Below are 14,798 nucleotides of genomic sequence, written 5' to 3'. Positions count from 1 at the left end.
TTATTTGCTCATTGGATAATTATCGCATCTTTTAAGAGAGAATAAAAAGTGTTATTTGCTCACCATATTTTAAAATAAGCAAGATAGACTACAAATACAAAAAGTTTGAATAAATATTTTTCTCTTGTTGTTAGGAAAAAGATATACTAATTAACTGAAAGTTAAAGATAAGAAGACGAAGAAAAAGGTTATTCGAATAAATATTGTTCTCATGCTAACATAGTATTTGGATAGAAATTGTTGTTAGGAAGAAGATATACTAATTAACTGAAAGTTAAAGATAAGAAGACGAAGAAAAAGGTTAAGGACATAAGATGAAAACAGGGAAATTTTTAAACTTGATCTAAAAATTAACATTATTACAAATCCATGCACATAGTACTACATTCTACTCCTAAACAAGAGCACGAGTGAAACTAAAACTCATTCAGTCTATTACCTTGAAATTGAGAAAAGTTTGAGAACTTTCATTACAATTAAATATTGTGCAATTAACAAAAACTGTGATGTGCATACAATTATCCATAATAAAACAACAAACTAAAGAAATGGCACTCCTTTTTCGACCCCAAAAAGTACCTTCAATTTGCAAACGCAACAAAAATAGGGGCGACAAAGGGTTTATCATTGTGATTTTATGTTTATTCACGTTAGTTTTACATCAAGTGTGTGATTGTTATCAGGATCAAATTCATGGTTGTCAACTTGATTTCCTATGTTTGAGTACTTTTGATTCTTTGATGAGCGAATAATAATGGATGCCGAAAGTGAGATGGTACTAGTTTTAGCATATTGTTAACAATAATGGTGAAGCCGTTCGCATAGCTTTATTCCAAATTTGAGGGGCTTACAATATGTGGAGATGTTTTCAGATATGCTATGGACAGGATATTGATTAGGATAAGATATTATCACAAATGGATACGGAGCTTTTTAAACATATATACTCTGAAGATGACAGTGATTACGGTTATGAGGAGCCAACAAAGTATTTAAATCAACAAATGATAATGCAAAGCAAAATAATGAGATATGAGAGATAATGTAGAATTAATTATCTTTAGCCCTTTGTCTACTTGGTTGATTTGTATTGCCATCGTCTCCAAGTTTCAAATTGTGCTGTTAAGTTTGTATTAGTTTTTATTGTTTGTTTGATATAATACATACACCACACGTGCAGTTATTTGAATTAAATGTTTGTGTTGACACGTTAAAAGTGCAGCCAAAATCGAATAGCCCAAAGAATAAAGTCCAACTGGGCAATTCAGAATAAAAGCCCAAATAGAGTTATTAATGAATGCAGTGGAAGCCCACGAAGGAGGTAACACCACCGCCCAAACTTGCAAGACGCCCAAAATCTGAGCGAATGGAGTACCTTGCAGTCGTCTAGGGTTATGACCTTGTTCTCGCCCAAACATTCAAATCGCCCAAGATCTTAGCAAACATAAGATGTTATGATTATCCAAAAGTGCAGTTATTAAGTAATCTTATCACGTTCCATGATTCAAGGAGTTCAGTTGAAGACGGTTGAGTGACAAAGAGTAGTGGCAGCAGTTAGAGATGGCAGTTCCACGAAAAGTTGGCTACCATGAAAAAAGTGGGTAGTTATAAAGCAATTAAGCAGTTTCTAAGAGGTTGGTCACGAAGAGATTATTAAGAGAATATAAAAGGAAGAAAAGACATAGAGCAAAAAAAACCCCGAATCGAACACTCTCAAATAGAGAATATGTAATTTCAATTTCTTAGTTTAGACTTAAACATTTATTTTCAGTACTCATGCGCTTGCACCCTTTGGAGGCATTCTGTTTAGTTCCAATTGTAAAGTCATCGCCAATAAAGCACCCATTTTTGGGACTTTGTCTCAAGAGGTTTGTTCCTTACACAACCGTCTGATCCCTTTTTAATTGTTAGTGACTACCCGCGCGAAACAATTTGGCACGCCAGTAAGACGTTGGTGTTTGGTGTTGAAGATACAAAAAGTGAAACAATATGCCTCAAAAATCCAATAAGGAAACAGCAAGTCACGAAGGAGTCCAGTCTGTGATCGAGCGATATGAGGAGCAGCATAGATCTCCACGAACAGATGGACAGAATCAGAGCAATCATAATCGTTACAAACCAATAACAGAGTTATGTCCTCGAACCATGCGTGCATTACTCGGAGAACTCACACAAGATGTCTTTGAACAGGTAAACCTACGAAATATTCATAATATGAAAAGATTTATCTAGAATGGGAATGCACATTATGACAACATGACCAAAAAATTGAATACTTTGAACGAAATAATGAATAAGTTAGTAGGTCAAATTTGTCAGCTAGTTGTGCCTCTTGCAAACCACTTTCAAACGAGGACAATTGTGGGACATAATCCCCCAGGCCTAAGTTTAAATCAAGGGATAGAATCACCTTTTGATTCCTCTACTTTAAACCAGAGGGGTAGTGTAATACCAAATCAGAATAGTGGCATTGGTACCTCTAACTTGGGGGATAACCTAAATGTAAGAGATAATGTCCTAAATAATGGACAGAATACCCCACGTGTTAATGATGGAATAAATGTTCAGGCTAATGGTAACAACGACCCAAATCATGGCAACTTTGTTGGCAACCAAGGACCAAACGTCAAGCCTCAAGCAAATCAACCGGTCAACCAACCTGTAGGAATTTCATATGACCCCAATGTCATGTTGAGGAATCAGATTATGAAAATCGTACAGGACCAGATGGCTTTTGGAGTACGTCCTTTCATTAGGCCGACTTACACAAAGCCATATCCTGATTGGGTAGATCAAGCATATCCATGGCCTAGAGGGTATAAAGTACCAGAATTCTCACTGTTTACCGGTTTAGGAGAGGTGTCTACTCTAGAACACATAGGGCGATTCACACTGCAAAGTGATGATGGTTCATTAACAGGAGTAGCCTTCTCCTGGTTCATCAATTTGCCAGTAAACTCTGTTCAAACATGGCAACAATTGGAGCAATTGTTCCACACTCAGTTTTATAAGACTGAGTCTGAAGTTACTTTGGCCGATTTGGTGAATCTGCGTCAAATGTTAAACGAATGGGTAGAAGGTTTCCTTCAAAGGTTCAAGACGACAAGAAGTAAATGTTTTGTACCTTTGCCCGAAAAGGAGTTTGTCAAAATCGCTCAAGGTTGTCTAAGTTTTGATTTGGAAAAAAAAGTTCCAAGACAAGAAATTTCCTGATCTTTTCTAATTGAGAGCAAACGTGATTAGGTATGAACGATTAATAAGAGAAGAAGAACAAACGAAAAGTTCTAGCAAGGGGACTTATTATAGAGACCCAAATTTTGATGTTCATACCATTAATGACGAGTATTACGATCAAATCGAAATGTGCTTGGCCGAATTAGTTGAAGGAGACACATATACTTGTCCTATAATGGCTAAGCCTAGATCGTCGGGTAAGGATGAGCTTATAAAAGATGAAAACATAAAGGCTAGAACGTTCTCGTTCGATGTAACCAAAGCTAATTTTATAATTGATAAATTATATAAGGATAAGCAGATAAAGCTGAGCGATAAGCATAAATTGCCAAGCCCTGAACAAGTTAAGGATAAAAAAATATTGTAAGTGGCATAATGCATGGTCACATTTGACGAACAGTTGTTTGGTTTTTCACCATGTGTTACAGGATGCCATTGAATCAGGGCGAATTACGTTTGAGGATAAGAGGAAGATGGCAGTGGATGAAAATCCTTTTCCACAGCCACTTGGAGTGAACATGGTGACTTCTGGTTTCAAAAACAAGTTGCCAAAATTCAAGTTGGTTATAGATGATGGAGAAAAAGACCCTGGACCACATCCCAGTGTCTTTGAACGTATCAAAGGGAAGGAGTCCAAAAAGGACGAAGACGTCCTATGTGCAAGATGCAAAAAGAAGTGAATGCAAAAGCAGAGAAACCAGGGATATGGTAGCATCACCATCGCCCTAGTTTTTGCCCAAATGCTCAGCCTGGTAGAGGACGGGGTACATCGTTCTATAAGGAACCTCCTTTTGAGAGGCAATTCAGTCCAGTAAATAATGGGATAACATTCAAATCGCAACCTCGCCAACTAAATGTATGGCATTCGTTCAAGTATAAGGCTGGAAGGGTGATACCTTTCAACGAGATGACTAGAACCCAACAAAGGCATTTTCAACGGAACTATGGGCGAATGATGAGGCAACAACAAGGAATGCTACACCCTAAGGCACCTAGACTACTCGAGGTAGCCAATCAAAATGTTATCAAAGACAGTGAAGAGACTGGTACAGGCGAACCTATGGAGGAATTATCAAAGACTTCTTCTGGGAGGTCGAAGTTTGAGCGAGACAGAAGGAATGGAGAAGATCCAGTTCAGCCCCTTACTATTCAGTTTGGTACGTTACCTCCTGTCGTGGCTAATAACTATTTACTAGTCAATGAGTTCAAGAATAAAGAGAAGGGAGAAGAAGAAAAGGAGGATAATGAAGAGGAAACATGCATGCTGGAATATGAAGAAGGCCAAACTTCTAGAGAGGCTTACAATGGTGAAGAAGATGATGGTGTGACAGACATCGAAGAGGAAATCGATCTGGAAGCAGAAAGAAGAAGAAGAGGAGTATCGTACAATACTCTGTTGAAGCAACTACATCGAGAGGGAGTTCATGAAGTAGACTTATTGGGAGAACTATCAGGGCGTTCTTTCGATTATTAAGTGTTGTACGGGACGCCCAAAAGGAAGAAGAGAGTGTCTCACTCTGAAAAGTATGGATCACCTCCAAGAATAATGCCTCCTCCCACAGGTTGGGTAACTGAAGAAGAAGCATTAGAAAACGGTAAAAAAGAAATTCTGGAGACAGAGGCTCAGTACGATAAACTGCATGTTGACTTATCACAAAAAGGTAACTCGACAGAGGACAAGCAGGAAGTGGAAATAGATGCTGTCGAAAAGGTCATTTTTAAGCGACCAGCCATGAAATTGACCAAACACTTGAGGCCATTGTATGTTAAAGCTCTAGTTAACGGCATACCTGTGACAAAAGTGCTTGTCGATAATGGAGCAGCTATAAACACCATTCCATCTAGGATGATGAGGAAATTCGCAAAGACAGAAGTTGATATGATCACAACGGAAGTCATCCTGACAAGTTTCAATGGAGGAGCAACTTTAACTAAAGGGGTTATACCATTAGACATAACTATAGAAACAACTACTATGACCATAGTCTTCTTTGTAATAGATGGTTCCACTAGTTACAATGTGTTATTAGAAAGAGATTGGATACACGGAAGTCACTATATACCCTCATCGCTCCATCAATGTCTAGTTTTGTGGAATGACAAGGGCGAAGTAGAGGTGGTGCAGGTCGATCATAGGTCTTTTGTCACAGAAGCAAACTCAGTGGAAATGTTCATGTACGAAGGAAATTATGGACCGGTCAAAGTAGTCCAAGATGGAGAAGAAACTCAGATTGTCGCGCAAAGTGAAGAGACGTTTTCGATGGATGCAGTCACTGAAATGTTCAGTCAGATGAGGCCAAATATAGTGGCCCTAGAGGAGCCAGTAATTGGCAAAAGAATAATCAAGGAGTTTTGAATGAGTTCTAAGCAACAAAGGCAAATAACCGATATTCGGACCTTCAAAGCTAAATTAATGAATTTCAATAAAGAATTCAAGGACAAGACGAAAGAAGAAGCAGCCTTGAAAGCATTGAGAGACAAATTGGCAGTGTTTGAGTTGGAACAAAGTATTGGCCGAGAAGTCAACAAGGTGGATTTTTTTAGAAGAAGAAGTGCCTACAAGGTAACTGAACGACGAAGTGATAAGGATCGCCAAACTTGGATAGGCTCAAGCACAAGACCCCCTGATTAAAGTGAATATTGGCAATGAAGGAGAAGATCACCCAACGTTCATCAGCCAAATGCTCGATCAAGAGGTTAGTGATAAATTAATCGCTTTATTAAAGGAGTACAAAGATTGTTTTGCTTGGGAATATGAACATATGCCTGGTTTAGATAGAGATTTGATAGAACATAGGTTACCAACCAAACCTAATTTTAAACCTTATAGGTAACCTCCTAGGCGTTTCGCTCCTAATGTACTCCCTGAAATTAAGGAAAAAATAGAGCGATTATTAAAAGCAGGCTTTATTAGAACGGCCAGATATGTTAAATGGTTGTCCAATATCGTGCCGGTATTAAAAAAGAATGGTAAACTAAAGGTGTGCATAGACTTTAGGAATCTACATATAGCTACACCTAAAGATGAATATCCAATACCCACGGTAGATTCTTTAGTAGACTCGACTGCCGGACATGTATTGTATTCCTTCATGGATGGGTATTCAGGATACAATCAAATTTATATAGTTGAGATAGATATACACAAAACTGCCTTTAGATGCCCTGGATCTCTAGGATGTTTTGAATGAGTAGTTATGCGAAAAATGAAGGAGCAACTTATCAAAGGGCAATGAATTTGATTTTTCATGATATGATAGGCAAGTTTGTTGAAGTGTATGTAGATGATATAATGGTCAAATCCATTAAAGAAGAGGACCATTTTGAACAATTAAGATGTTCATTTGAACGAATGAAGCAATATAAACTAAAGTTGAATACCTTGAAATGTGCATTTGGTGTTAATACAGGGAACTTTCTTGGTTTCTTAGTACACAAAAGGGAGATTGAACTTGATAAAAATAAAGCGAAGGCCATTCTAGAGGCCACACCACCTAGCAACAAAAAAGAATTACAAAGGTTTCTAGGCCAAGTAAACTTTTTAAGACGCTTTATTTCTAACTGTGCAGGGCAAACTAAAGCTTTTTCGCCGCTTTTAAAGTTGAAAAATTAGGACGAATTCGTCTGGAAAGAAGAGCATCAAAAGGCTTTTGAAAGTCTAAAGACATATTTATCAAGTCCACCAGTGTTGGTGTCACCAATCCAAGATCGGCCAATGAAAGTGTATGTATCGGCTGAACAAGAGTCAATCGCTGGAATGGTCACACAGGAAGACCAATTTGGTGAAGAAAAGACGATTTACTACTTGAGTAGATGGTTAACAAAATATGAATGTAATTATTCTGCTATTGAAAAATTATGTTTTGCATTATATTTCACATGTACAAAATTAAGGGCTTATTTATGGTCCGTAACCGTTCAAAAAGTAAATTTGGTTAAGTATATGTTCTCTTACCCTATTTTACACCAAATGGTAGGCCTTTGGACATTAGCTTTATTAGAATCCGAAATACAATACATACCCCAAAAGGCAGTAAAAAATCAGGCTTTGGCTAACTTTCTGACCGATCATCCATGTCTTGATATGCCTGAAGAAATTGAGTTAGAGATCAATTTATTCGAATTAAAACCTTGGGTTTTATATTTCGATGGATCGAAAACCTCTAAAGGTGCAGGAGTAGGAATAGCATTGATAAATCTTTTAGGGATTTGTTACAAGTTTGCATTCACTTTGGACAGGATGTGCACCAACAATCAGGTCGAATACGAAGCCTTAATCGTGGGCCTAGAATTAATGATAGATATGGGGGTAAAGAATGTGATCATTAGAGGCGATTCTCAATTGGTAATTCACCAATTGATTGGTGATTTTAAATGCCAAAGTGATTCCATTATAAGTCAATATGAAATCACCTAAGAGTTGTTGGAAGAATTCGACCAAATAGAGCTTCAATGTGTTAATAAGATATATAATGACGTATCAAACGAATTGGCCCAGATGGCCTCAGGGTAGTCAAAGATTTTAAATTGGAAGTCTACTTGTGAGTATGGAACAATATTGCCCGTGATCCAAAAAAGGGCGAGAACGATTGAAATTCATTGCATACAAGATGGAAATGCAATAGATTGGAGGGCAGAGATTAAAAGGTTCCTTAAAGAACCTAATAAAAGAGATAGTAGAAAAATGAAGTTGCGTTTGCTAAACTATACACTGATAGATGAAGAGTTGCTTAAGAAACGCTCTGATGGTATATTGCTAAAATGTATAAGTTTGCAAGAAACCAGGAGGATCATGGCTGAAGTGCATGAAGGAATATATGGAGCTCATCAAGCAGGCCAAAGGATGAGAAGGTTAATTATTAGGAATTGATATTTTTGGCCCAAGATGGGAGAATCATGTATTCAATATGCGAAGAGTTGTCTGGCATGCTAAAAGCATGATCCAATACAAAGGGCGCCAGCAAAAGAAATGGCACCTATTACCAAACCCTGACCGTTCAAAGGTTGGACGATGGATCTGATAGAGAAGATTTATCCCCCATCGTCTAAGCAACATACCTTTGTTATAATTGCAACTTATTTTTTCACTATGTGGGTAGAAGCGATATCTTTAAAAGAGATCACCCAGAAGAATGTCATAGAATTTATCCGTGATCATATCATTTATAGATTTGGAATTCCACAAACCTTGATGGTGGATACGGAACATCTTTAAATGGGGATCAAGTGAATAAATTCTTGAGCGAGTTTGGAGTTAAATTAGTGAACTCCACACCATATTACGCTCAATCCAACGGACAAGCAGACTCTTTTAATAAGATTCTAAAAAATATCATAAAAAAATTATAGATGAAAATGCCAGAAATTGACACGAATGTTTGGACAAGGCCTTATGGGCTTATAGAACGTTGCCTTGGTCAAGTACCAAAATCACTCCTTTCCAACTTACTTATGGACAGGAGGCCGTTTTGCCTATGAAAACTAATGTGCAATTGATCAGAGTGTGTTTGCAACATAAGTTAAGTGATGATGAGTATACCGAATCACTAGTTCAAAACTTATTGGCAGCTCCTGCTACACCATCCTCTAATAACCAATGGATGAGCCACCTTCTTCCCAGGGCGTCAACCCCCTCCAAACGTCGAATTAGAAGGTAATACATTTTTTGATATTTTACTTTTGCTTATGCTATTGGTTTTTAATTTGTTGCTTTTTGAGTTCTGCAGATGCTCCCATGGGTTTACCTGTTATGGCAAAGTCTTCTCGCCCAGACAAGGTATGCTTATGAGTAAACTAATTTAATTACCTTTTTCCTGACGATGAGAGGAGTGTCATCATCATCATCCTCCAAAATGGAAGATGCTAAGGCTGGCCGTTTGCGGCTTGGGGTACTTTTAATTGCAGTGGGCTTGGCAGGAAGAGAAGTAGATGAATGAACAGACTGTTTAGCATGAACAGGGGAGGAAGGACTCTTAATGGATATAGGGGTAACCAAAACAAGAGAAGTGGAAGAAATGTTTCGCTGATCCAGTGAATGGAAAGCATGATTGGCATCAGTTGCAAACAATTTGCGCTTCACTGATGGCCAGAATTGTTCAAAAAGGGGATTGATGACATAGCTAGGATTGAAGGGGGCTAATGAAAAGTTACTCGTCAAAAGAATATTGCGAGCATCTATAGCTTCTGTGATGAGTGATTTACATTCATTATATTATGCCATTAATTTCATGATTTTGCTATTTTGGAGAGTATTTTAGAAGTGCTAACAAGTGATTTTGGTGTTATTTTGTAGATTGATGGAATTGGAGAAAACAAGAGCTAAAAGAGGTTAAAAGAAGGAAATAGGCAAAAGCTAGCGAAATTGGATGAAATAACCAAAACGTAAGAGATCCAAAGTTCGAGGATTAAAATGCAATTAATCAAAAATCGTGTCGAAACTTGAAATGAAGGTCCAAGAGTTCTAGAAGCCAACTAGATGAAGGAAGGTGTCAAAGGGATCAAATTTAGTCAAGATATGATCATTAATCATTTTTCCAACCAAAAAGTTTTGCGCTGGAGTTTTCGTCTCATATTTAGACTCATTTTTGACATAGAAAACGATCGAACTGGAGAATGATTCCTGAAGCAAAATTGTAGTCCTTTGAATTAGCTTTCCAATGCATCTTGAATCACTTCAATCAGATATCGAACAGAAAAGTTATGATAAAAATATTGAAAGCTATCCAGTGCAATCGAAGTAGTCCTCAGTGCCCAGGCGCTATCCCTCACGCCCAGGCGCCATGATGCTGACAGAAAGTCAGCGCCTAGGAGCCCAAATCGCAGCGCCCAGGCGCCGCAGTGGGAGAGTAATTTTTTTAGGTTTTTACCATTCTTTTTCGGCCCAACTCATCTCCAAATCTTTTCCTAAACTCCAAGACATTAGAAACACAGAATGGAAGACCTAAATTAGGGGGGAGCCGCACACTAAAAATCCTTGGGATCAAGCCCCTCGTTCCTGACATATTGGAGAGAAAACAACAAGAAGGGAGACTCAAAGGAGAAATTCAAAAAGATTAACACTAAGAATTGAAGATTGGAAGATTCATTGGAAGAGGAAGGAGATCTTGGTGCAAGAATTCCACTTTTTCTTCTACATCTTTATTACAAATCCGATGATGTATTATAAGACAATTTCCTATTTTTCTTCCATTATTATGAGTAGTTAAATTTGATTTTAGGGCGAACAATGTAATCTTTTGGAATCCTTTATTTCATGCAATTGAGATTCTAGTGCTTTTATATTTTATGTGTTGATTTTAATGTTGTTCTTAATACATTTAATTAACGTGTAGAGATACCTATATTGATTGCTGCAGTCGTGTGTGAATTCTTAGAACCAATGTTTCGTTTAATTAAATTTAATTTGCATAGAGATATGGAATTAAACTAATTAAATAGGCTTAATGAGAACTCGAGAGGGGTAAGTTGAATATAATAGAAGAATTCGACCGAACACTACCTTAGGTTTTATGAATCTTGATTTATGAAGTAAAGGTGACCAATAGGTGAAATTGTTCCGTCCTAACGTCCATTTATTGTTTGAATTTTCAATCACTTTTCGTTACATCCAATCGCATTTTTAAGTCTTTAGAATAAAAATTAGTCATTGTTTTTGTTTATTTTCGTCAAATAGAAGTTAGAAATAATAAATTGGACATTAAAAGTACAGTCCCCGTGTGAATGATAATCTGGACTCAAAAGGTCCACTTTACTACTTGTTACGATCCGTTTACTTGCGGGATAAAATCTACAACAAGTTTTTGGTGCCGTTGCCGGGGACTGTTTCTTTTAGTCTTAATTTATTTTTTTTATTTTGACAGTTATTTTTTGTTTATTTTTCTTTTAATTATAGAAAATTGTGTTCGTTGTATGCTCTGTGCCCAAGGTGATGATCTTGAACCGTTTGATTCGGAGATAGAACGTACCTTCAGACGAAGACGCAAGGAACACAAACAAAAACAGCAACATCAAATGGCTGATAATCAACAAATCCATATCCCTATTCAGCCGATTGGGCAAATGGCCGCAAGAGTGGCGGCACCACCGGAACAGCAGCATGAGCGAGGGGAAATAAATGAAGGTGATTTGCCAGTATCAATGTTCCTAACACCTATAGCAGCACCCATGCGCTCCAGTATTGCGTATCCAGATTTTGGGGTGAATAACTTTCAGATCAGGCCGGATTGGATTAACTTGATGAGCAACACTCTACAATTCTACTGGCTACCTCATGAGAATTCGAACACACATATCTGTAGATTTCTCAGAAATTGTCAGAATTTCCATGCTCCGGGGGTCAATGAAGATGCTATTAAATTACGACTATTTCCATTTACATTGAGAGATGCTGCATTGGAGTGGTTAGATGCGGAGCCTCATGCCAGCATTACTACATGGGAAAAACTGATCAGGAAATTCTGTAACAAATTCTTCCCACCAGCCAGAGTAGCTAAAATCAAATTGGAAATTCAAACTTTTCAACAGAAAGAGGGAGAAAGCTATCACGAGGCATGGAATAGATTTAATGAGCTAATGAGAAATTGTCCAAACCATGGAATCACTCAAGGAAACCAAGTGCAGTACTTCTACACCGGACTTACACCATTGTCAAAATCTCAAGTTGATGCCTCTGCTGGAAGATCAATCATAGGGAAATCAGTGCAACAAACCATGGACCTATTTGAGTTAATTGCCACCACACATTCAATGTTCTCATCAGAAAGAGTGGTACCACCAAAGGCAGCAGGAATGTGTGAATTAGACAGCACAACATCTACCAATGCACGGATAGCAGCTTTAACAAAACAGGTAGAGCTACTTGTCAAATTGCAAACACATGGAGCAAATGCAATGATGGCCAGTTCAGTATGTGAGAATTGTGGGAGAAATCACGCTACAGAGAGCTGCATGATGCTCACTTCTTCAGAGGAACAAGTAAACTTTATTCAAAATAACTCCCGTAATTTCAACTCATATGGTAACAATTTCCAACAAGAAAGAAGACCAAGTTTGGGAGAGATGTTTCAACAATATGTGCAGAAGACGGACAAGGTGTTCCAACAAATTGATACGAACTTTTAAAATCAGCAGGCACCCATCAAAAAACTGGAGACACAAATTGGTCATATAGCACAAAAAATTGCAGAACGTCCACAAGGGACATTGCCAGGCAATACAATGATAAATCCTAAGGAACAGTTGATGGCAATTGAAGTAGTGGAGAATGATCCACTCAGGGCCCCCGTAAAAGTTAAAGCATATGTACCTCCACTTCCGTTTTCCCAAAGACTTCGAAAGAAGTCAATGGAGCAAAATATTCATGTCATAAATACAAAGAGGGAGGTACAATCACCAGAGATTACTACAGAGAGACCCAAAAGAAAAGATGACCAAGAAGTGATTGATGAAGTTACAAGGGTAGAAAAATCTGCACCAAATGCAACTGAAAATAGAGAAGGTACAGAAACATCAGCTGCCAAAGCACCAAGTCTAAACAAAGCTTACATGCCTCCCATTCCCTTTCCTCAAAAGCTCAAGAAGAATAAACAAGACACAAACTATGAAAAATTCCTCGATGTTCTCAAGAAGCTCCAGATCAATGTTCCGTTCATAGATGCAATACTACAAATTTCAAGCTATAAGAAATTTTTGAAAGAGATGTTGACAAAGAAAAGAAAGATTTCGGAGTTTGAAACCGTGGCATTAACTGAGGAAAGTAGTGCAAGAGTCCAGAGAAAATTGCCTCCTAAATTGAAGGATCCAGCGAGTTTTACTTTACTAGTTTCAATTGGAAATTCCTATTCATCTAATACATTGTGTGACACTAGTGCTAGTATCAATCTAATGTCGTATTCTGCTTACAGGAAATTAGGACTAGGTGAAGTCAACTCAACATCAATAATGCTACAACTCCCTGATAGAACAATCACAAGGTCACGTGGCAACGTTGAGGATATACTCGTCAAAGTGGGAAATTTAATATTTTCTGTGGATTTCATTGTATTGGACATACCAGAAAATCGAGACATTCCAATTACATTGGGTCGACCATTCTTAGCAACGGGATGAACTCTTATTGACATGGAGAAGGGAGAACTAATCTTGAGGGTGGAGGACAAGCAGGAGATATTCAATATTTACATCCAATATGAGAAACCTCTCAATAAAAATGATTGCTATAGAATTGATGAAGAAGAGCTACCTTATCAACGAAGCTGTCAGAATAAAAAAAAAATTTTTGGAGAACTTCTTGGTAGAGATAAGAATGGACAAATCAAAATTTGGAGAGCAAAAAAGGACCACATCAATGAAAATTGCACAGAGTGCAATGATGGAATAACTTGGTTTGAGCCACCATGATAAACTAGCGGCACAAGTCAAGCTAATGACTTAAAAGAAGCGCTTCTTGGGAGGCAACCGAAGCTTTTATTTTATTTTATTTTATTTTATTTATTTTGTTTTCAAAGTTCTAAGATAGTTTAATTTATAGTTTATTTAGGAATCATCACCCATACACCTTCTACCCATAGGTCTTGGAGTAATTAAGTTGGTTATTAGATGTTTGAGCTAAGTAATCCTTGTTCCATGAGTTTAATTTTTCAAATTTAATTTTTCAGAAACATGACATCACTGAACACTCAAACCAACATGGACATGGAGAAAATGGGATAAATCTCAAGTTTGGGAGAAAATGTAGAAGAAGAGTCAATCAAATGCAACACCAAGACACCACAACATCATAGGCAATATTGACATTTCAGGGAAGTCCTCCTCTTATTCCTTTAAATTTCACATTGACGACAATGTTTCAGTTAAGTTTGGGGGAGTGATATCATTTGCTTACATTGTTGAGTTTCTCGAATGCTTATGTGTGATTTGCTTATTTTATGTGTTTGTGTTTTTATTAAAAAAAAATTCATTTCGTATTTTTGCATGCTTGTTTGTGTTAGATAACCTTGCCGGTATTGATATGTATAATTGAAAACAAGTGTTGATTTATGAATTGTGGACGAGTTATGTGTTTGAGTTAGATTTTTGCTTATTCTTGTGAAACGAAAATTATTTTTTGCACGTTATTTGATTGTAGCGTTGTGCATGAGTATGTTGATTCACGTTTATAGGTTGAAATAGAGAACTTAGATGCTAAATCCAAACAACCATTAAAAATCACAATACCCTTAAACCAAACTTTAGACGTTTGGGTGATTGCACTGTTGTAGGGAAACTTGGAGATAAATGTGGATTTCATGTGTGTTAATTTTTGTGTGGACTGTCTGAGACTAATGGGATGAAAATTGGGTGAAAATCTTAAGTTAGAGGTCGATTTTCGAGGATAGGTGTTTAATAAAGGGCATTACACTAATCACCATATAAAAAAAAAGAAAAAAAAGATCCCAATGAGGACAACTTTAATAATCTCATTGTGAATCGTCTCTTCGTAGCCTTTATGACTCGAGTGATTAAGCCTGTAAGGGTTTAAAACCTGGTGCCCTAAAGTCATCTGATTTGGGAGTCATCGGCTTGAA

General features: G+C 37.3%; 1 protein-coding gene across 1 annotated transcript in view; it reads left to right on the top strand.

Annotated features, from left to right (window-relative positions):
* The window catches only part of LOC111381360, a 31,181-nt gene extending 17,840 nt beyond the window's left edge, over positions 1-13,341 (top strand). The window contains exons 2-5 of the mRNA XM_023005136.1: positions 8,961-9,010; positions 9,953-10,079; positions 11,126-12,207; positions 12,364-13,341. Of these exons, the coding sequence (XP_022860904.1) occupies positions 8,961-9,010; positions 9,953-10,079; positions 11,126-12,207; positions 12,364-13,341 (2,237 nt within the window). The remainder of the gene's footprint in view (positions 1-8,960; positions 9,011-9,952; positions 10,080-11,125; positions 12,208-12,363) is intronic.
* The last annotated feature ends 1,457 nt before the right edge of the window (positions 13,342-14,798 follow it).

This window comes from Olea europaea, unplaced genomic scaffold (assembly GCF_002742605.1).
Source record: "Olea europaea var. sylvestris unplaced genomic scaffold, O_europaea_v1 scaffold2296, whole genome shotgun sequence".
Taxonomy (NCBI): domain Eukaryota; kingdom Viridiplantae; phylum Streptophyta; class Magnoliopsida; order Lamiales; family Oleaceae; genus Olea; species Olea europaea.
Note: the sequence above shows the minus strand (reverse complement) of the source record. Positions and strands in the feature narration are given on the sequence as shown.